General features: G+C 39.3%; 1 protein-coding gene across 9 annotated transcripts in view; it reads right to left on the bottom strand.

Annotated features, from left to right (window-relative positions):
- Positions 1-24,519, bottom strand: part of EYA1 (EYA transcriptional coactivator and phosphatase 1) — a 169,773-nt gene that overhangs the window by 47,442 nt on the left and 97,812 nt on the right. For 6 of the 9 annotated variants that reach the window (XM_075743908.1, XM_075743899.1, XM_075743904.1 and 3 more), the window contains 5 exons: positions 23,374-23,443; positions 22,849-22,994; positions 18,500-18,637; positions 11,919-12,001; positions 11,311-11,497 (listed from right to left, as the gene is read on the bottom strand). In XM_075743908.1, the coding sequence (XP_075600023.1) occupies positions 11,311-11,497; positions 11,919-12,001; positions 18,500-18,637; positions 22,849-22,994; positions 23,374-23,443 (624 nt within the window). The remainder of the gene's footprint in view (positions 1-11,310; positions 11,498-11,918; positions 12,002-18,499; positions 18,638-22,848; positions 22,995-23,373; positions 23,444-24,519) is intronic. The other 3 variants (XM_075743901.1, XM_075743900.1, XM_075743902.1) reach the window with 3 other exon arrangements.

The following is a 24,519-nucleotide window of genomic DNA, read 5'->3' as shown; positions in this document are numbered from 1 at the left end:
TTTTCAAACATGCTTTAAGATAACCATTATGGTGAACTGTAAGAAAAAAAACCATCCAAGTGTGAAAAAAAATAACATCTAGAAATTGAAAACTTCCAGATTGCCTGGCTACAGACACTTTACTCTTAGATTGCTTCTTTTCAGCCAGATGAATAGAATTCTTTCTAAATATGGCATAAGTAGAGTCCTTATTTTCCTAGGGTAAGTTAAATTAATGTTTTAAATATGCATCAACTATGAAGATGAAATCCATAGTATTCTTCAAAGGCCTACTCAACATTGAACTTTTCCAATGAGTACCTTCAAGACAGGATACAATTCTTTATAAACAGTATTGCACACAAATTATTATGCTTCAGCAAAATTTATTTACAAAAATATTTACTGTTGTTGAACAAGTAAAAAAGAATGATGATTTACCTATGCAAGGACAGCAACGTTTTCCTGAAAACTTTGCTAGTTGGAAGATGTTTTGTATTCTTAACATCCATAGACTCAGTAACAGTGAAGTGCTTGAACATTAACAAAGCAGACACTCAGCATAAATTATCCTTCCTAACTCATTTAAGTAGAAGTACCATACTCCTCAGAAATGCAACAACACATTTTTAAATCTCTTTTCATGACTTCCTTTCACAGTCTTAAGTTCACAGAGAAAGACTTTTGTTTTGATGGTTACAGTTATTTTTTTTTTCCTTAAAAAAAACCTATTTCTGTGAAGGCAGCTGGAATTTTCAGCATCTGATATATTTATCAATTTCATTTCTCAGTTAACATGAACTACTCTTTAGAGTTCAGTGGATGTGGATATTTGTATCAATATTAATTTTCTTTTTAATCAGCCTCGACCATGGCATTCGAGTTTGAACAGACAGCTATACTTCTCACGTAAGTGACTCTTTCTACTAAAAAAACATCCTGTTGAGGTCAAAGGTTAGATTAAGGAGAAGACTCTGGACATCTGTGTAACACGACACAAAAAATTACTCAAAATAATAATGGTTGCTTGTGCTGAAAGGAAAAGGTCTTCAAATTCTCATGTTTGGTCTTCAAATCTACATTTAATGGAAATCAGTATATATTATATATTTCACATTATTCTTTTACCTAAGTATCTCAGGCTACATTAAACAAAGCAGAATAACAAGTTAAGATGTAACTCTAGGTAAAACAAAGAATGTGTGATTCTGTGTATGTGCCAAACAAAAAAAAAATCATCCAGCTATGTCAGTCTTTATAACTGAAGACAGAGGTTTAAATGTTGAAGATCATGTACATTCCAATAATATATATTTTTTCCATGACAATGTATACTTCACAATATTTATTTAAACTCTTTAAACTTTAAATACTGATTGGTCTTTCACCTATTGTACTTAAACATAAATAAGAAATCATAACTCAACTACTCAACTAGGACAAACTTTCCCAACCTTTTAAACTTAAATGCGTTTATCTGCTATACAATATTTTTATTATTAAAATGCTTAATAAAAAAGAAAAAAGAAAAGAAAGAAAACAATGCACAAAAGCCTTGAAATAAATTATAACCCATTAAAATAAACAGATCAGAATTTCTTCAACAGGCATATCGGCCAATGGTGTTCTAAGTACGTGCTCTAAAATTCAGATGTAATGAAAAATTGCATTTCCTACTAACTAATTTAAATTAGGGTTGCTCTTGGTCTCTGACAATATTTTTAGAAGTTTGGCTTTAGATCCCAGGTTTTTAAATTTTTCTCACAGACGTGATACACCTAAAACTTCTAAGTAGTAAGCTTGGGGTAGTAAAAATAATACTAAATAAAATAGGGAACAGATAGCATGGAAAAAGTCTAAACAAAACTTCATGACAAATAAAACCAAGTAAACCTAAGAGAGTGAGCACGCACAGCAGAGCGTGGTGAGGGCAGGGAAGAAAGTCTGTTTGTAAGAGCCAGCCAGCTTTCCATTTTTGCAAACATCTTCATTTAAGTATACTGCATTCAAAATTTCAAACAGCTGCAAATTTGGGTGGAGGCCCGTTTCCATCTCCCCTTCACAGGTACACAAGTCATCTGTCTGGATGGGCCAGACCCTCACCTGACAGAAAGACTCCCAACCCTATCTCGGGACCCCAAGGTTGGCTGGGAACACCTTAGCTGACCCTTCTTGGGACCACTGCACCTGCATCATTCTCAAGAGAGATTTGTCTGTCTTGCTCTTATGGATCTCTCCAGGAAATCCATTCTGTTACTTTAATAGCCACACCATTAGAAGCAGAACATACAACTTCAGCATTCATTACAGCAATATCAGTTCAATCTGTGAAAGCGGGGGAAAAAAAATTATTCCCTTCATTGTATTTGCACGCATTGAAGACTGTTCTCAGATCCCCTTTGTTGTTAGGTTAACCCTTCCCTGACGATCCTTTTTTCTAGGTTCTGATTATCACTCTCCAAACTGGACACAGTAATCCAAAGCAAAGTCAAGCAAAGCTTTACTTTCCATGTCCCGCAGGCTACCCTCCCCTGGACACCACTTGGTAGGAGACAATTTGCATTTTCTGCAATATTTTCAATGTTAGCTTCAGGTTCCCTAGATCATCATCCGAGGTGGGAGCGACACCTAACCGGCCATTTCTCAAAGACCTGGCCAAATACTCCATATGAACTGAAGACACAACATTGCTAATACCTGGGGCTTCTGAGCCTACTCAGGAGACCAGTCTGTTATGAACAGTGTGACAGACAGCAGTAACCAATGGGGGGAAACGTGACATCGTGTGCAAGAAACTTATTCCATGTATGTAAAGGGAAACCATAGCATGTACCCTCTGGATTAAGGCTGTTTGACGGGGCAGCCTCTGTGTGCACAGCTGGGTCACCAGCTCTCTGTCCAATGGTCGCTCTCAGGTCCTCATAAGGAAACTCAGTTAAAGAATCCAGTACCCAGCTGAGCCCTGAGGCTCGACAAGCCCAAGCCCTGACAAATTCTGGAGCAAGAAAAACAACAGCGGCTGAGGGTACTTGGTGTGACACTAATATTTGGAGTACTGAGAGCAGTCTGCGGGGAAAGGTAGAGCCTGGAAGGAGCTGCCAACATTCCCCATCCCACATTTGTGCAGTTCATCATTGCTGCCTAAATGTATACCTCACACCTGCTCCTATTCAGATCACATCTCCATTTTTTGAGTTCTCATCCTGTCTCCAAAGAACTCACAGCCCCTCTCAGCATGGTGTCATCTACATATTTAATAGGCAAACACATTCTGTTCCGTCATCTAAATGATTAATGAAAATGTGGTCTGGTGCTAGACCCAAGGCAGACACTGAGGAATGCTGCTGTAGCCATCCTTCTATTTTAACAGCAAGATCTCACTGACTTCTCTCTGGACATGGTTTCCTAAAGAGCTTTATATCATTCCACTGTAGTTTCTGCTGGACTGCTTTAGTTTAGCTTGCTTATAAGATTTTTTAAGTGAAAAGATTTAACTGTCAGGGCAGCAAAAGCCTTGCTGAAGTCAAGCTATACAGCCACAAAACACATTACTGTTATACCCATTATTCTACATGCATTGATAGGAGAAGGTTAATTTGTTCAACCTCAGCTGACTTCATAGTACTAGACGTATTGTAATATTAGCCAAGGGAAATGATTATGTTTCTAAGGCATTGAATTTAATTTTATCCTGTTCTTGAGCATCACAAACCCAGGGAAATGCAGAAGAAAACCCAGCCTTCCACAAAATCATGAGCAGAAAAAGGGGTGAGGATCAGCTCTCCACTGCCTGTTCCAATACTAAAGAAAAGGAAGCTGGCAGCAGCCAGGTTGAACACAAGAAGAAATTCAGATAAAAACTAGGAGATTTGTGGCATATTTTGCTGAAAAATGCCAGGCTCCCAAAAGATTACAAGGGTTCAAGAGGAGCCTGAAGACATCCTTGAAAGAGAAGCAAGAGAAGGGTGCTACAGCCGTGCTGCATTAGAGGTTGGGTCTGTGGGACCAAACAAATGGTGGCAACGACCCCAGGCTTCACTGCCTGTTTCTGGGAGGTCACTTCACTGTAGGTCCAGCCTGATCTAGTCTCCTGAGCACCCTCAGTAGGGGCTGGAGGAATTAGGAGCTGTCCTGGAGACACCTTCCAGGTTAGTTTTGTCTGGAAGGACTCCAGCTCGGTGCTCTAGGACCGCTCTGCTGAGCCAAAGCTCAAAACAGACTCCTGCTCCAAATTAAAATGTTAATGTAGGCACATCCTAAACATACAAACAACAGCAGCTTTGCAAATCCCCTGAGATGAAAATATCTGGAAGCTGGAAAAGTGCTCAAGGCAAGTCTTATACAAGCTCAGCCTGTCCTTGTTGCTCCCGGGGTGTCTGCTGATGGCCACTGCAGCAGGCAGGGTATGGGGCTGATTGATCCGTCAGACTGGATCACTACAGCCATTTCAGTGTGTCACATATGCCTTCACAAAATCATATTAATAATGTAGCAAGTTATTCTTCTGCATTCATTAACAGACACATAACTTTAGATCTCTGTGCTACAGCACTTCTCTGCGTGGTGCCCCAGGCAGACACTAAACATTACAACTTGTTTCTCCTTCACACGCTCAGAGTTCCCTCTTCCAAACCTTGACGAAGTGTAATAGACCCAATCTTGACTTCTTTAGTTAGTCAGAAAAACATTTTAAACACTTATCCTACAAATGTATGCCTCCTTTTCCAGGTGTGACTGGTTCCCTCTGCTCCTGACCCCTAGCAGTAACCCCTGTTACTGATGGTGACATCAAGCCAGACAAAAACTACGCATAACTGTGAGGAATAAAATATGTTTACATTTTGATTACCTAAAATACATGAACCATACTGCAACATTCCCCTATGCTTCAAGGCACCGTATTATTGCAAGTTGACATAGTATTTCATAAGCATATACTTACCCATTATACATCATTGTTGGGCAGTTTTGATGGTTTTGTTACAGAGGACAATTTCCATCATCTCATAAATATTTTGATTATTTATGACAGTAAGTCATAGACAATAATACCCAATACAGCCACAGAGAGATACCATTTGCAACACCATATTCTGTAATTCCTTTCTGTTTGTTAGGAAAATCCCCTCTAAGTAATTGCTCTATTGTCTTACTACTGATTTCAATGTACTGTGCAGCAATAGTATCAAATGACAAACCTGGGGAAAACTAGCTGTCCCAGAAATCCCAAAATCAAGTCTACCTCTAGAAGGACCAGTAGGTAAATTCAACTGGCGAGTATGTGAGTAGAGCTCTTGCTGTGGACAAAGGCATTGCAAATTTCATCAGACTTTTTCCCTACTACACCAAAAGCGTATGCAAAAAAGAGTAAACGCACATTATCAAAGTAATCATATCTCATGCCGCAATGTAAATCACATGAACGAGATGGGCCTAGGATAGCTAGTATAGTCAAATATCTCTGCAAGTAGGTATGTACAAATATTTTCCATTTAGATTGTGCCTAGATTAATGGTTTCCGATCAAATCTTATACTTAATTCTGAATAAAGACCTTAAATCCTCTGGCCAGTGTTATTTTAACTCCTGTATACCAAAATAACAATATAAGATACAGGTAGTTTGAATATGTCAGTCTCATGCTATGATTTTCTTACTTTTGCATAAATAAAGCTAAACACAAAATTCCATGAGCACTATACAAACTGCTTCCTTTACTGCTTACATAAAACTGGACCAGGATGAAACAATGCAGCAGAATCACGTAGGTATTTGAGGATTTTTTAATTTTTTTTTACTTCCCTATAAAATATATGACTACTACATTAGCAGTAAGTAACAGTACTAAATAAGTATTGCAAGAAATGCAATAATGCCTGTTGATAGGATCACAGAAAGACGTCTTTAGTGCTGTTTAGACAAAACGTCAAAATCTTCACCTGAAAAATGAATCTAGTGTTTGTCTATTGAGGACTATGAATATACTATTATAAACTTGACAGAAATCCTCAATAGTCTGCTAAAAATATTGGCAAAAATATCTATTTATTTCAAGGCTTGGGCGAATTTTGATTTAGGATTGTATATTCAAAATAATGACAAAATGTCATATTAACAGTAAAGCTTACATGTAACAGTAGACATTAACTATGTATGACAACTCTATTAACAAGCCCTACAGTGGTCCGGATTTTTTTCTCCAACTTTCAATGTTGAAGAAAAAAAGATGAAGCAATCCCATAATGGACAGGTAGTACCTCTCTCCACTGTAGGCATTTCTTCCTTACTCATTATTTACACTTTCAAACAATTTGAAATTATTGTTACTTTTAATCCTACTAAAACCAATGAACATCCTATTTATCTATTAAAAAAAAAAAAAAGTGTCTACTGAAAAATGTGTCAAGTTCTTAGCCTCAACGTATCTTGTGACAGTGAGTCAGGCTATATATTGTTGGATGCAATGCGAGAGTTAAAAGTTGAACACTGTTAAGGTAAAAACAAGAGAACAACCATTATCAGAAAAGCAAAACCAGTGCTGTACTTCGCCATTCATCATTACATCCAATCTCATTTCTCTTCTTACAGAATTTTCATTGAGTTTCCTTCCTATATAAATATATACTCTAGATTTACTCTTCATTTATATTTATGAAAAAGAGCAAACATTAGAACACCAGTAATATACTGCGAATACAGCAGTATTTCTTTCCAAACAGGTATTAGTGAAAAGTTGCCTATATAGTCTATTATTTGCCCTGTTTCACTTTCCTGTCTCTAATTTATTGTTATGAAATATGATAAGGAGAAACTGTAAAAGTAGCTTTCCCTTTTGCAATACTAAATGTGATATAGTGTTCAAGGAAAAAGAAGTTTAGTCTTTAAGAGCACTATGGTGACCCATGGCTGAGAACAATTTTTGTTGGCTAGCACAGCCCTTGTGGGGTTTTTAATCTGCATTGTGAAGTATGTGAGTAATACGAAAAAAAAAACCCAAACCCCACAGCCTTCCAGTAATATTTTAAACATACTTATTGCAGAAACCAAGAAAACTGATCAAATCCCAAGAACAATGCAAGTCTCTCTTGCGAGAAACACTGTTTAATAAATTATAAATACAGCATCATATGAAATAGAAGGATAAATTTGGCTTTGTTGACTAAAGTGTCTACTGAAAAATTGCACAAATCAAGAATTTTTTGTTACCAGCTGTGATGATGGAGTTGAAATATTACAAGAGAAAATTTTTAAAGCTTTAGAAAAAGTAGTCATTTCCTACATTAACTCTTAGAAATACATGTTATGAATGTTCCTCTAATTATTTTAGAACATCAGGGCAGGCATAATGGACTGAGGCAACACTCTATCCGTACATGATAAATCTGAACACTGACCAACAGCAGGTGACTAGGTGAGAGAGCATAAAAAGGACAGACGTACACACAGTGCTAATTCGTCCACTGTCTCCAGTGATTTTTTCTGTCAAGAATTTCTTGAATTGATGTTGGTGTCTGTGTGAATCCAATCTTTGAGTTTGTCTAAACAATGCTTGAACTGGCATAAACTTTTTGCATCCACAGCATCCTGCAGCAAGGAGCTGCACAGCTTACCTATATGAGACATAAGGAAATACTTCCTTTTATTCACTCTGAACCTACTTCAATGAATTTGAGTATTGGAAGGGAGAGTGAATTTTTGCTCACTAGCCTACTTTTATTAATTTTTATCATTTTAATTATTATTACTTCTCTTACATACTACAGCTTACACGAAAAATCAGCAACTCGCTGTTCATACCTGGGATAATCTACTCATGCATGGACTGAAAGCTCATCCCAGAAGGAACCTAATATTCTATCGTTATTCTGATGAAAAACATTTCCTTCTGTAAAGAAACAGTTAGAATTCTATGAGTGGAAAAAAAACTTTGAAAATTCTTACTTCTGAACTGAAACAAAATTTCCAAAGAAATCTGAAGCAAAGCACACATTAAAAATCTGAAATGTCATATTGAGATTGTTTTGTTTAATAATTTTCTGATTATGTCACTAGAAAAATACAGCCTTCTGTTCACAAGGAAATAACATTAATCTGAGTGTCTGATTTATGGAGACAGGGACTATCAACCTCTGTGCAATCAAAAGGTTTTGTCATGACTGAGGTACAAGAAATTTTTCAGATCCACAAAAGAAAGAGAAAGAAGAAACACTGAGCATGGAAAATTTCAGGTTCTTCTGCAAGAATCCCTGGACATCCTGGATTGCACGGCAAAAACTTGCATATTTAACTAAGAACTGTGGGAAACCGTAAAAGGATTATTTTATATTTGGACAAGGAATTAAATATTTTTAAGTGAAATTATCTGAGCTTTCTGAGTCTGCAAAACTCTATTAAAAATGTCACAAGAGCACATAATTACTTTCTCTCTTTTCACATGTTTCTTACCAGACTCTTCTGTTTCACTTACTGGCCCAAATTCATAGGAACCACCTATGTCTGTCAAATTATTCTGGTGCCTCTGTAAAGCCTGAAGGCTGTTCTGTGCTTGTCCTGGCATAGTTCAGAACTGCACAGATTACATGGGTTTTTTAAATATAGAAGATGTCTAGGGATATCAGCATCCAGTAAGAACAGCTGCAATTCAGCAGCTGGAGCCCATCCTACTAAAGGGGTACAGTAGCCTAATGTGATGGCTCTGCACTGCTCCCCACCATCCCTCATATGCAGTGTTCCAGTTGTGGCAGAGAATCAGCAGCCTAACTTGACCAGATGTGGCAAAACATCCTAGAGAAATTTGACTAATTGTAATTAAAATTTGCTTAGTTTGCTCTGTGTTTTTGACCCAACTGTGAATTTCAGACTTCTAATATGCCTTTTACTTGTTCCCACTCCACCAGCATTCCCTTCCTCCATGCTGATCCTCCTTTCCTTTGACCCCAGCCTTGCTTTGTCTTCCAAGCATACCGTGTATGAGCTCAACTGAGACTTTGCAATAAGCCTCAGCAAGAAGAAAGTAAAAAAATTTACACTGTCTGAGGAGAAATGGCAGGCACAGCACTGGATTCACTGACTGGTCCTTGCTTCCCTTCTACCAGGGTTGAAGGTTTGTGATGCAGTTCTCACCTAATTTTAACCTAGGAACCCAACACTGGTATATCAGCCACATTAAACTGCTCTCATACCAGTGGAGAGGCTTTGGCACCTCAGGATTAAGCCTGTAGTTAAAGTGAACTCTAAATAGAGATGCTCATCTCTCTCCACTGAATACAGGAGGAGCCTAAACAGGTTTGATCCTAACTTAAATGCATAAAGACAAATATGGAAAGATCAATGGAGAAATCTGGGTCTAGCTCTACACCTTCTGCAACCATGTTGGTGAAGGGGAACAGAAAGGTGGTTTCCATTAGCTTCTCCTAACAGAGAGTGGCTTACAGCAGGTAATTTCCTAAACGTGTCCCTGACTGTGGTACAGGCAGCCAGGCCAAGATAACCCCATACCTACATTAAGACTTGTTATTTGCAAACTATCTGAAGGAACTTTTTCAGATTTGTTAAATCGGTAACATAAATATCTCAGGGAAAGAGATGGCAGTCCCAGTGATGCCAGAGGAGGTGTGCACATGTCCAAGGAATGACTACGTCTAAGCAAGCAGTGGTAGGGCGCCCATTGATGTACTGCTTTCAATACAGGAAAGCATAAATTATAAGAGGGCTTAGGTGCAGAACACATCCATGAGAAAGCCCACCAACTTATTTCAGATTTTTAGACAAAACTATCTTAACAAGACTCTGGAAGATTTGAGGGAGAGAAGAAAAACTTCTTAAAAAGGAGCTGATGACAGAAAAGTTCTGTCCAGGCTTCTAGAGCACAGAAAACTATTTAAATAGGAAGACAGGCTTTAAGTCACTAAGTTTGAGCTTGGGAAAAATGTATGTCCTGTCTCCACATATGCGTTTACTGTTGCTTTTAGGAAGTATCGACTACTTTAAAAACATATGTGCAAAGATTTTGCAAAAGATCAAGACCCAGATGATATAACAATTCAATTTTTATGTCTTGATAAAAGCTAAAACTTGATCACATTTGGGTTTTGGGGTAAGAGGAACTTACTGCTTCCAACTTGAAAAGTAAAAAAAACCCACAAGAAAACAAACCCCCCAAAATTAAAAACAAAGTGAAAAGCAGAGTCATTATGCAGAATCCAATACGCATCCACATATTCTAAAAGCCACAGACTCCAATATGCATTCATATATTTAGAAAGATTCCTTTCTCAAATACATTGATCACACACACATGATCTTGTGTATATAAACACACACACCAGCTGTATTTTCTTCCCTACTTACTTTCAGCAAATGTATCAAAAGACACAACATTGCATACGTTTTCTTCAGGTATATACTCATGCAGAAAAGCAACAGAGTACTACCAAATTGTATTAAAGCTCACATTGCACATGCAAGATCAGTCCTACAAAGTACTTCAAGGAAACTGAAAACAACCTCCCCCAACAAAACTCCAAAACAAAACCTTCTGATAATCTTGCCAATTCATAGGTGATTTTTTACCACATTACTGAGAAACACATCTGCAACCTTGGACTTTCTCTCTGACAGATTTCAAACTTCTGCCATCTACTAACTACTGGCATGCTTGAACTGTTAAAAAATGTAATTTTTTTTTTTTAATAATGGGAAAAGTATTTTTCACCTCTCATTTCCAAAAATAGCTGGAGCAGTTTGGCATAAATGTTCAAAAAATATCTTAACTGGGAAAGGACTGCCAAATTCCAGCAAGAAAGGTAAAACGACTGGGAAAAAAGGACAAGCCACTGAAAATCTTTTCTTAAAATGGAAACACTTGTGCAATTTCAACTCCCCATTACAAGCATTATTATGTCCTCTGAAAGTGAAAAACACAAAAGCTCTCTTTCAAGTGGACAGTTGGGCTATGGTCTGAAGGCCTTTAGATTTCAGTTTAAGGAAAAATCAAAGGAGTTTATCTTAATGAAGACAGAGCTTAAAAGCACCAGGTTCTGGTTTAGTGTAAAGAGCTTTCCATGTCCTGCAATTTTTCATACAAGCATTTTACAAATAAATACAAACAACTTGTATTTTGTACAAGCTTTAAACTTTTACTGATCCTGGGTTTTCTTTAGTCTATTTTCTGTTAGAATCTGTGCAAGATGTGCCACAGGCTCAGGATTAAGAAATAATAAAAAAAAAAAAAATCAACAACTACACACACACACACACACAAAATCCAATCCAACCTCCTTTCAACTTACAAAAACGTGCCTCACAGGGACCATAAAATCCGTGTAATTACCTGCTGCAGGATCTGTAACCGCTTGACTGGTGATGCCAGATGGTGGTTCTTGAAGCTGGTATGTTGCATTTGTGGAGGGTGTCGTCGGGCTGGTGTTGCTGTTTGTCATGTAATGTGAAGGATATGGTGAGCTATTATAATACTGTGCATATTGGCCCTGGCCAAAACTGGGATAAGAGGGATATTCCTGCAAGACAAAAAAGCAACTGAATAGTCCATCAAAGTTTTGCTACTTTTTAGTATAAATTCCAAAATATAACTACAAACACATGTCAGATTTTCAGCACGTATGCTTCCTGGACTGGATGCAGGAGGACCTAAAACTGTGAAGCAGTAAAATGAAATCTAAATTACACATAATTTAGTATGTCTTCTCATACAAATAGTTTATTAGGCACACTACTGAAGATGTGTGAATAAGAACATCAAACCCAGATGATTAGTTCTATTATTGGAAGATGATGAATTGAAGAAAAACATTTATACACATTAGTTTAAATTGAAATTATGCTAATTTCATTCAAAAAGCTATTTAAGGGTTACATTTTTTCAGTGGATGAGAATTCTAAGTTTGCCAAAGTTTCCTTGACTCATATTTACAAATTTACCTGCTGTGAACTATTAAATCCAGTAGAATTTGTGAGTGAATTATTTCCTGCATATATTCCTGACGATGTTGTAAAACTGCTGCCTGAAACGAAATGAAATGAAAAATTATGTGAATTACTAAAACACAGTATCAGAAAATAACTTCCATTATGCGATTATATCATAAGGATATGGCTTATTTGTAATATTTCCCATATGTTGACTGATTCGGTTGTCATCAGCTCTATGACATGTTAATATAGGGAAAGTGATAATTCATTGTTCCTACACCCTGTGTTTCATTACTGCAATAAAAACTTTAAATTTAGACAGGAATTTGGAGCCACATCAGGTCTGATGGAATATTAGGCTATCCCGCCCCTCTGAACAGTCCTCAGCATTGTGGAAGTAATGAGGGTTTCTTCACTTTCAACTTCTTGTTGAACAATAACTGCAAGCCTTGCCTCAGGAGATGCCGTCTCCCCTCACTGAAACCCACTGGCTCTGTTTCTCTAATTGCCTTCGAGAACCGGGTCCTCTCTCCTCTCTGAACCTCAGCACCCGAAGGAGCAGCAAAAGCGGTAACTCCCTGCTCCGAGCAGCTCAGCCATTAGGATTCACCAGTTGATCACAGACAGCCTTGGGCTGCAAACCTTTTTCTTTTCTTTGAGTCTACCGGGCACGACACAAGGGAGAATAGTACCTCTTTGAGAAGGGAGGCCCAAGATTGAATTTAGTGCACAGACTGAATTACTGCCTTCGCCTCCCTCCTCCTCTCCTCACGAGCCACCAGAAACAGACAGATGGGGCTCTCGTTTAATACCTAACCTGAGAAGCTGTTCCACTAAAAGGGCAGTAACCCTCTTTCAGCTGTTTTGCCCTCGCTGTTTATAACCCAGGAGTGACACAGCCACCAGCTGAGACATATGGATGCACGGGATGAAGCTACATAAGCCACCAGAAAGCCTGTAATGAGGCAACCTATTGAACTTGTCCAGCGGGAGAGCACCAGCCAGCGAGGAGCTCGCATTAAAGCGTGTGGGTTGTTTACAGCCTTCCTCGCCACCGAAACCTGCCTTAGTGCAAAGATATACCGAGACCTTGGGAGCAAAAGCTTGCAGGTGAGCCAAGGAGGCAAGGAGGGACGGAAATCAACAGGGAGCCAGGCGTGCAGAGGCACCGATCCTCTGATGTACCCGACACAACTCAATTAACCAAATCCTATGCAGCGGTTACTCATTGGGAAAAGTGACATTTCTTGCAACTCCAAACAGCGAGGAATGCAGGCAGGGCTGCATGCTTAGTACAATCCCTAAAGGGCATTTGTGAGCTATTTACTTTTTTTAAACAAAAAAACCCCAAATCAACAGGTATCCTAGCTATAAGAAGTCAGAAGAAAAAATATTTAAATGCTTTGATTACAAAAGTTACTGAAAATGTGCACAAGTTAAAACTCAAAGTAGATGTGAAGTATGTCCAACAGCAGTGGGAGTAAAAGATGAAGCTTAAACTTAAAGTGTGATAATGACTGTAAACATTTCTCTTGTATTTGCTATTAGTGAAATAGCTCTGTGGTTGTTGATAGATGCTACTAATCCTGTGAACTAAAATCAGATTACTTCAGCAGAAGAGTTGACATCCAAGTTTAGCAGATAGTACAGATAAACAGTACTAATGAGAAAAACATGTTGTTTTAAATTTAATTTAAAATTGGAAAACAGATGTTATTTTTTATTATAACAAAACCCAGAGCCAAAATACAGCTGAAAAATATTTTAAATTGCAAAACTTTGAAATGCTATTTTATTTCTAAGAGTGCTTTGGCAGGAAGAATGTAAGTCACTGTGTCTCTTTATTTCTGTAGTTATTTCTGAGTGATGTAGTAATACATTCAAACACAAGTTTTATAGGTGCATGGTTTGAACCGTTCTGAAAAGATACAAAAGGACTCTCATAGTCCCATATAAGCCCATATGAGAAGAAAAACAAAACAAAACCAAAAAACCCACCTTTTTTTGAGGAATGCATTATCTTTCCACAGAAAGTTTGGCAAATAATTTGCAAGAGCAAATGAGAAAAGTAATTACATGCCAGCCAGCATCTCTTCCTCTCAGACAAAGACACACACATACTAACACGCAGATCTCTCTCTTTCATCTCATGGTCAGCGCTGGTTCCTATGGAGGAGGGGTAGGGGTCTCCTAGACCGTAACAAACATGAAGCAGGTTTCTCAGAAACAGCTCCGTGGGCCACCCAGAACTACTGGCCTAAAGTTGTTTTTAAAATACTCCAATTTTGCCATTTGTTTTTTAAATAATCGACCACAGCACAGCATAGAGCTGCTGTTCCTGCCTTAGCTGAACAAACACAAAAATAAGAATCTCTACGAAGCGCGTGAGATTTACTGCCACAAGTTGGCCAGCTACGTAGCTTTAAAATGTGATAAAAGCTGTAAATTGCAGGTCAAAGGTCTATTTTGCAAAGAGCAAGGACCCACATTAAAGCTGGGAATCCCAGTCAGCGTCGGAAGATGGTTGGACCCTGCTGGGACCAGGGCGCGGGCTCCAGGCGCGGGGCTCGCCCCCGTGCTGCCGCGAGGCGCAGGATGCGGTCGTCCCCTGTGTATTAGCCACAGAAGCCCATTTGCTTTCCTAGCTCAGTCTCTTTGCCATGGGCTATGTCTATCATCAGGGTACAATGTATGTGGCAGAAGTTCAGTGCAGCTCTCCTGGGAAAGCCCAAGACGGCCAGATGGGCTATTTAAACTCAAGGTTTCTTCCGTTTGCTTACAGTGTTTAAAAATCCTTGGCAAACTCCCCCTTGTTGTCCTAGCAACTGCTTAGCCATCCAGCACAATATTTTTATACTGTATAATAATAACTGAATACCTTAACGTTTACTTTTTTATGGATGAATTCCCAAACCAATTGGTTAGTATATTCTCAAACATCACAGTCCTGGTAACTAAAACAATGCTGGTGCTCATCACAGGTCTAGTACCCTTCCAGCGGTCGGATACTTGGGTGCAGGGTAAAAGCCATGCTTTTATCTCAACCAAAAGGATACTCAAAAGACAGTTGCAAATGGAGCTCTTTCCTTGGTGTTTCCCCCTGCCCTTCTCACTGAGCAATCCTTATAATGGTGCCAATATAGGAACAACAGCCCATTCCCACAGCCATTAGTCATGTAAGTGGTCTTTCAACATCTATGAAGCAACCTACATGAAAAACAGCTTCAGGAACATACTCATTAAAGTAAGGGGGTGGGGGGGGGGCCAGAACCGCCTAGGTCCTCTTCCCACCCCCTCCCCTCCTCCCTCCCCATTGTAGGGATGATAAATTTGTAACAAACAAAAATCCAATTACCAGAATAACTTTAGCAAGGAGTCACAGGCAGCGATTTTTCTCATCATTTTCAAAAGTTGGCAGTCTCCCCCTCCGCTATTGTTCGGTGACTAATCACGCTGTAATTTTAGCAGGGTCAGGAAAAGCACCGGGTTTAATTGGCTGCACACGCATTGCGAGGCAGCGCCTTTACGTTGCAGGGAGACATTCGCCCCAGGGAGAGGAACCAGAATAACTCCAAAGCTTTCAGGTGCGAGGTAACCCCAACCAGGGAGCACAAGCACAGCAACTGAAAGGCCACGAGGAAATCCCCTTTACTGCAGGCAAGAAGCAGGGCCCCAAAGACGCTGTCATGTAACGCTTGGTAGGTTGTGGGATCCATTATCTCCATTTAGCAGCTCAGCAGCCGCACGCAGGAGATGAAGAACGGCTATGGCAGGCTATGACAAGGCTGACGCTGCAGCCTGCCTGTATACTGCTAGAGGGGAAAGGGAGAACAAACTCATGTCCCTCTCTGGAGGCTTCTGCACAAACAACTGAACAGCAGCAGCACTACCCCCGACTTCTGTCAAGAGAATCAATTTTGTCCTTAAATAATAGTTGAAACTATGAATAGGTTCTCCTTCCAAAATTAAATGAGGAAAGGGAAACAAATGTTCTGGTTTACTTTTAACATCTGTTCAATCAAAAGGAACAACTAAGTCAATTTAAAGTTGTTTCAAATTCAAAAGTTAGCCTAATGAAAACATTAAACCCCATATATTCTCATGTATAATATAGATATATACTGTCAACATTTAATTGCAGGAAAGACCTGTTCACCAATGTGATTCTTTTCTACTTAGCTTCTACCAACTCCACCAATATTTTCATTTGAAATACTCTCCTTACTTCCATTCTTATGGTCCATAAGGTTTCTGTAGGAGACCAGTCCTTCCCTCATCCACACGCCATGCTGTTCATGAACACAACAGAAATGACATACACACCACGGGGACCCCCGACTCTTCTACTCTGACCTGTGGCTCTTCCACCCAAGTCAGACCCTCAGCAATCTGCTGCCTTCCACGGGTGGGCAGCTCTCAGCCCAAGCATGGCACAGCTGGAGCAGAACCCAGGCTCAGACACCTCCTCCCGCAGCCCTGCAGACAATACTATCATGAAATCACTGCCTCTGACCCACCTCTCGTTAGAGCTTCACAACTGGGTCATCTTTAACATATCTCTTTTGCAAAGTATTTTTAGATCCTTGCCTTTCGATGTGTCCAGCCGAAATGCTTTCCAAGATCTTACTGTTCCACCTCTTGACAACTACCACCCTTTCACGACTTTGACAATTCTGATCTTATATACATTTTGCATATCACAGAAAACAAAGCAGTATCCTTTATGACAGACCTCTATGTAGTCCATTGACTAAGTCCTAGGTTTGCTCTACTAATGTCAGAATTCACTGCTTACTCTTAAAATTTTCCAACAAGCACTCTCTCACGTTATCCCATGCTGCTCCCCCTTTCCTCCCTCCATCGAATGAGTTTCCCATAGACATCTGCAAAACTACTTCATTATCCTCCCTAAAATCTCTCTTTATTGACATCCCTCTGCTCTCTATCTTACAAAAAAATCCACCTTTAGAGCTGTTAGATAACCAACATGGGGTGACAACTGTTTATTATGCCTAAACAGTGCCACCTTTATTGTTATATTAGACATTCCTAGCCCGTGTGTTTTATTTTAGCCTCCAACTTCTATAGGGACTATATTTTCACTTGGCTGTATAAGTTAGCACAACAGGATCCCGATACATGACTGTGGCACAAAGGCACTACTGCAATAGAAATTATAGGCAACACAGACATGATTTTTCAATAACTCTATTTCCTCGCGACCATGAATTATCAGTTCCTTAAAACCTGGAATGTTGATCCAGGAGTTCCTCATAGCTCCTGCTGGCAAGCACTCTGAGCTGTCTCCTACAGAGAGGTATGGGGGTTTTTGGGGGGGGTGGGTATGTGTGTTTGTTTTTTTTTAGTGTGGCTATCTGCAAAAAGCAAAACCAATAACCTGGTTATGGTTACATTTACTCAGGTGAGTAGAAGTTCACCACTATTCAGCATGTAGACGAAAGTTTGCATACTACTCGTTCTATCTTCCGCTTACTTGTCAGAGCACACTGCAAGCAAGCAATACTTCAGATGTCAGATGGTCGCTTCTGCCCTGAGCTACTCAACACACAGTTCAAAAGAGGATTTTTTTTTTTTTTTTAAAAAAGGTCTCTCTTGTGTCTGAGCAAAGGACTGGAGAAACATACCCTTAAAGCCATAGAACAAAAGCAAAAACTCATTCACTTAGTCTCTGAAAGCAGTTCTGCCACAACATATTTCATGGAGCGTTTGCATGATAGTGCACAGTTTAAATGGAGCATGACAATAAAAAAGAGACATGCTAAACTTTTTAAAAAAATGTGGTCCAGTTCTGGAAATGATCACTTATTTCAACAATTCTAAAATCTGCAACACACCTGATTTCAACTATCAAATTCAGAGGTGAAAGGTCCTGCAGCAGATATTCAAAATTAGCTATTTATAGTAAACAAAGATTTTTTAAAATATCTCTTAAAGTGGTGAAAATCCAGAATCAGGCACACCCAGCGACTTCCCGATATAGAAGGGGAAAAAGGAATCAGGAGAACAAGGCGGAAAGATAAGAAGTACACTAAACAGGCAAGTAAGGCTACAAAATATAATTGATAATAATAGCCCGCACATACAAAGACTAACAGCTTTTAAATAGACTTCAAAGAAACAGACTTCAATCATAACTTAGCTACCTCCACAGCTGCAGTAGGTATTTTTATCTTCTTTTCCCTCCCCGAACACACTCAGGTGTCAAATTATATTTGGCACTTCCTAAATTCATAATCCTGACATGTTTTCCAGGACTCGTCTTATCACATTCATTATTTGTTAAACTATTGCTATTCAGAGATACATTTTTACTGTACTAACACTACAACACTTCACTATTTAAAAATTAATGAAGTCACTAAGTGAGGGATCTTCCAAACTGCTGAGAGCTGGCCTGTTACTGCTCTCAGCAAAGGCAATCATCATTTCAGCTCCAACTGCAATAACATCAGAGGTAAGTGCTCAAGTAAACATTCATTTTTATCCTAGGAATGTAAAGAAATAAGGGGGAAAAAGAACCCCACAGCATTAACTGTATCTAATTAATGGTAATATCTGTTTATACAGACCTTGCATCTGGTAGCTATAGGGAGCCTGTCCAGGTTGAGGTGTGCTAAAGCTGGCACCGTAGCTTAGAAATCCTGTCTGTCCGGGTGACTGTGACTGTGCCAATCCACCTTCTGTCTTGATGCCTGCCCACAATGCACCTAAATCAGTTAGTGACAGCAAATCTATTTGTTCATATTCAAACAGGGATGGAAAATAAAACCACTTAATTAACAGCACTTTTAACATATACCTACTATTGTATGCATGAGAGAACGAATACCAAGAGCATGCACAAACAGAGCAGTCTAAAAGCACACATAAAACTGAAGTTCACCAGGGAGAGGTTAAATTCAAAACTGTGTTTCCAATAACTGCAAAAGAAATTTATACATGAACAGGAAGTTGCATTATTCCTTTTTTCCTTTCCTGCCAGAGGCTAACTTTTCCATATATTCATGACATTTCACAGAGGTAGATTAGCAACTTTATATGATTTTAATGAAGCGCAGCGTAGCCAAGCTCTCCTGCCATCCACCCATTAATGACATAACTGAGATTTGCATTGTATAATATTCCTGCATGAAAATTACACGGCTCCAAGTGCAATGGCTTTCTAAGGAATTAGATGTGAATAAAGGGAACTAACAGCATTAAGTGTAATGATGATTTTCAAAGCTAATTAAACACTATAGGAGGCAGTCTTTTAACAAATAAACACCTAATAGACAGGAACTATTCCTGAAGCAATCTCCCAAACCAGGAAAAAACATAGCAAAGTCATTAATCTCCACTGACAGGGAAATCCATTACACATCACATTACACTCTCGTTTCCAAATTTAGTAATAAAATAATCCAAAGTCCAATTAAATGAATGACTTGCCTCCCAACTTCAGTGATCCTTCCCCCAATTTGTAAGGCAACAAGCAAGCAAATATCAGCAAATGAAACACTGAGGAAACGCACACAATTCAGCCTCTGTCTCTTAGTTTTAATTATAAGGTTGTCCCAACATGAACTACCATTTAAAAATAATTATAGCCAAAGCAATGGAAAAGTAATACAACACTCTTAGGTTTCACTGTGGCATTCAGTGATACCTCATTGTTCAGAAACCACTGTTATTTGAACTGAATTAACTAAGTGTGAATTAGTAACATTCCTTAGAAAATGACTGTTAATCTAAGTCCATTTCCTGGTTGGGTTTTGGTAGGTTTTTTTTTTTTAAATAATATTCAACAACGTTTGAAGGTAGGAGAGGGCTGAGAAGTTACTGTGTTTGCAAAACTTCAGTATCTCCCTATATACAAATGGCAGCACATTTTCTTCTGCCATTTAAATAATTATTTTTCAACTGCTGTCATTAATTACCCTTAATTCCTTCTGCCAGACCTGCTAACTGCCAGAGTAACCCTGTTTGCTTGTTTTTCCCTGATGCTTACCTGCTTCTTCTGTTTCATGTACAATTAAACAATCCCAATGATGAATGTGACACCTTGTTTCCAAGAGGAAACTCCTACTATGGATGTTTTGGTATCAACAATCTCTGTTGACTGTTTAAGGATTTCTGAAATGCTGATTAAATATTGCTTTGAGAAAGTTTAACTAAATCAAGCATTGAATTTCTAGTCCAGCTTTAACAGCCTGATTCAAGTCTCCACCTCAGACGAAACGAGAGGAGACGATCAAAGGCAGAGGCAGGAGGATGCCACTTGAGTGAAGACAACTTAGCAATAACGTGCCCTTTTGCAAACCTCCATGCTATGAAGAGTCTTTCATCTCCTGGGACTTACTCTTCCCACCTGCTCTCATCCAGAAGGCCTTCACTCATCAAACCTTGATGGTCCCTTCTCCTTCTCGCAAGTCTAACATATGCAAGGAAGCGGGAAGGGACAGTGAAAAAACATAAAGGGACGGCCAGTATCTGGAAAGAAAAGAAGTTGGGAAGTGAAGCCTTTGCTAGATGCTGGTACGGAACAGGCAGGAGGAGGGAGCTTCAGGAAATTCTCCAGCCTCCTCAGGGGCTTTGCAGATGAACCAAAGCCAGGAGCCCCTGGGAGGCAGCTGTCAGTGGCATTCCCCTCCACCCCCCTTCCTGCCTGCATGGCTGTGGCACGGTGGAGGTGGGGGAGTGCAAAAATGAAGAGGGTAGAGGTGCATTCAAGACAGCACCTTCCCAAACTCTGTCCTAGGGAGAAAACTTGAGGGAGGTTGATAGGTGAATTCACGAATACTTTTCCCCCAAGTCCCAGAGTAAAGAAACAAAAAGAAAGAAGCCCCCCCACTCCAACTCACTTTTTCCTTTCACATGTGCCATTAGTGTGCTCTTTATACCTGCTGGAAGCTCTCTGCCTGGATGAGGGAAAGGCAAGGCAGGCAGTACATGGGGTCTAAGCTGCAGACCCAAGAGGAGAATTTAGGCTCTAAGCAAGGCTTCAGTTCTTGCCTGTTGCAAATGAGTGTCCCAGTGTTTCCCATGTAATTTATTTTGGGAGTAAGGATTATATGATGTGCCTTAAATATGCAAAAATATATATGGTGTTAGGTCCCACAGCTTTTTAATGGTTATTTGCTTTTAAATATTACTGCTATAAAGTACATTGGTGAGGACTACCTTAGTCCCAGGCATGAGGCACTGTCTGAAAAGAATAAAACACATTAAATCCACTTGGATCAGGAGCTGAGGGGTTTGGTGGCCAAAAGCAGCTCTGCGATGAAAAACGTTAGGCAAAATTATCCGAAGTCCCAGGCACGGGGGATGGACTGGGCAAAAAAAAAACCAAAACAAAAGAGCAGGCAGGCATGTTAACCCCCAGCGAGCAGTTGCCAAGTAAAGCAACTCTCAATTATAGCTCCGACGACAGCGAGACAGCTAAACGCAAGTAGTGAAATCAAGGCCTTGCTGAAGTCAGTGGGAGTTTTATAAGTTGACTTCAGTGAGGTCAGGATTTCACTCAGAGGAACCAAGCAAAAAACAAAAAAGTCACTGTTTGGGCTGCCCAAGCCACCGCTGCCAGCCAAGTATGAATACGAGGTGTCCACAGGAGAAACGGGTCAAGAAGAGCACGGTGGGGAGAGGGTTCATCTGTTATCACACCACCTGATCCAGCTGGAAATAGCAGGCAAGCTCTCACCAGCAACATGAGCTTGTGGGAGGGGGAAGAATCCCCATCTCCGTAGACTTGAAAATGTAGCTGAAATATCCTTGAAGTATTTTGTTTGTGTAAGTTTAAAATATGTAGAACTGAAACTGAAACATGCAATTCAGGTTTATAACCATATTTTTGGTGGTAAGTAATCAAGGCTGTAGCCACAGGAAGAATGCCTCCTTGGATCATAATTATTGATGATATATTAATAAAACACATTTTCTTAAAGAAAAGAGAAATAATAATCTGTTTCTTGTACCTGTTGCCCAGAGTAATCTGCTGTAGAATATGCTTGAGACCCAGTGGATTTCAGCTTGCAGATTTCAGGATGAAAAATTCACCAGTTTCGCACTTAAATGTTTTACTGATTTATAAGGGCACAGCTTGTACTGTGAGTTCTGTCCTTTTGGTATAAAACTTACATTACCTGAATGTATCTTTACAAAATATACTGCTACAAGTATGTGGATTGTATATTTTCAGTATATTACCCCAGAGGAATATAAGACCTATTTTCTAATAATGTATCCTTGCTGCTGAACTGCTATGTGGTCTGCCAGCAGACAGTCTGGCAGCAAAATGGTCTCACCCACAGCAGCTTGTTTTTAAATTAAATTTTTTTTTAAAATATTTGCTACTTAGTACTATCTCCTTCATCACACAGACAGAGCTTTCGTGGCAATTTACCTCAATTTTCACCTCCAGGGAGTTTTAAAACATTGAAAACAAGATTTTGTTTTTGGCGGGGGTCATTTTGAATCTGTTCTTCACCTGCTGAAAATCAGTGCAGCTTCACTGATTCACTTGGGTTCCAGTAATCTGGATCAGCTGAAATTCAGACCTTTACGTACTGACCTACCCTGCTGCATTGCTGGAGAGCAGAGCTTCTCGGCAAGTCACCAGGAGCTGTGTCTGTGTAATGGAAGTCCCTAGATCTCTTTTCCCATTTCAGTGCTGGGTTGGGTTTTTTTTTATATCACCAATAAAAAACATAATGAATCTCTGTCCTCAATCCCAAAACAGAGTCATCCTCTTGAGTAGCTGCTTAGCTCTTTAATACATAAATTAAGCATCACTCACTCCAATGGGGAAATTACCAGTCTTCCCCAAGAAATGCTCAAAAGCACAGCTGTCCCACTAAGCACCCAAGCAAGGGTCACGTAATCTTGTTCTAAAAAATATTTACCTCTAGAATAAAATAACACGGATGGGATTTCTTACCATACGAAGGGATTCCATAGGGTTGGCCGGGCTGCGGGTAGGTGGCATAAGCTGTAGCTTGTTGCATCCCTGTTGTAAACTGTGTCTGCCCATATGCAGCCATCGTTTGTGAAGAGGGGGTAGGAAGAATATGTGGGTATGGTCTGCTATTGATTACAAATGACAGAAAATAGGACAGACACTGCATTAGACAGACATGCGTGTACTTATTTTTAGCATTATTATATTCCTGCTGCTTCATTATCACATAATCATAGGCTGTGCTAGACAACAGAAACTGTAAGACAAAGACAAAACAATAACAAGAAATCAATAATAAAAGAATAAGTAAAATAAGAACTTTCCAAATATTTTTCAAGTACATTCTTAGCATTTTAAAAAAATATATTTTTTCCCTAGAAGCTGCTGCGGTTTAAATTATGATTTAACAGATGGACCCAATTATTATTTTAAATGAGGTTAAAATCTGCCTATTTCAGTTATTATTATTACTACTACTATTATTATTTTTAAAAGATATCATACTTGGAAGGGTAAATCTGTGGTGGGGAGAACTGGTGTGTTTGTCTTGGGCTGAAACCACTGCTTCCAATTGCTGCACCAAGGAGAAAAGAAAGCACACAGAAGTGTAAATACACACACCAAAGATAAATATTATTTTTCCTAATAGAATTTCAGAGTATTAACAAGATTTTAATTAAATTCAAATATCATTGATACCTTAGATGATAGAAAATAATATTTTATCAGGAACTATACAAGAACGTTTAACATTAAAATCTTGATTACAGATTTCAAATACTAAATTGCCCCTTTGTAGAGCTCCTGAGCAATAGTTTATTCTTTGCTCGCACACAGACAACATTTTCAGTGCAAACAATCTATTTCCTAATGGAAACATTTCCCTTCATATTTTCAAAGGATTATTGTATCTGAAGTGCAACATTTTATTAACTTTTAGAATTTTTAAGACCTACATTTTATGAAGGAGCTTTATGCATGCCTCGATTGAAAACATATGGCCAGCTTCAGAGCACGTGCCTTTTTTCTTTTTTTAAATAATTCCATAATGCAGACAATGTATTACCATATTACACTTCCTTCTCTTTTCCCCCATCTTATCTGCTTTCTAAAATGCTTTCAGACCTTCAAAACACTCAGTATTGCATAAAGATGTCACAACCAATGTGCAAATTTTCTTAGTGAAACACCTAAGGCTAAACAGCGAGCTTCTCCCCACCCGCTGCGGACACCAAGCTCTATGCTAACCAATCCCAATTTCTTTGGGTATTTTTGGGTGCTGCCGAGAGCGTGGCGGATGCGCCGGTGTGCTCTCCTCCGGGGGTTATTTTCAGGAGCCCTTCCCTCTCTGGTTACCATTTGGGTGCCATTTCTTCTCTAGGCCCCAAGGTGGGTTTTGAAGCCTTTGCCAGGAAGGGGTCAGCAGCAGGTTATGAGACTACTGTAAAATCAGACAGCCAGAGAAACAACAGGCCCTATTGCTAAGTACTTGGAAATAAACAAGGCACGGATAATTACCCTTCGCCAGCTACCCCTTTCCTGGCCAACTACAGGGAAAATCCATCATCTTTACACTCCGGGAGCACTCGTGAAGCGTGGCGGGAAGCAGGGAATCTCTTTCCGTGCGTTCCACACCTGATAGTTTTCTTT

Source organism: Balearica regulorum, chromosome 2, assembly GCF_011004875.1.
Source record: "Balearica regulorum gibbericeps isolate bBalReg1 chromosome 2, bBalReg1.pri, whole genome shotgun sequence".
Taxonomy (NCBI): domain Eukaryota; kingdom Metazoa; phylum Chordata; class Aves; order Gruiformes; family Gruidae; genus Balearica; species Balearica regulorum.
The sequence above is the reverse complement of the archived record's forward strand: the minus strand, read 5'-3'. Positions and strand labels throughout refer to the sequence as shown.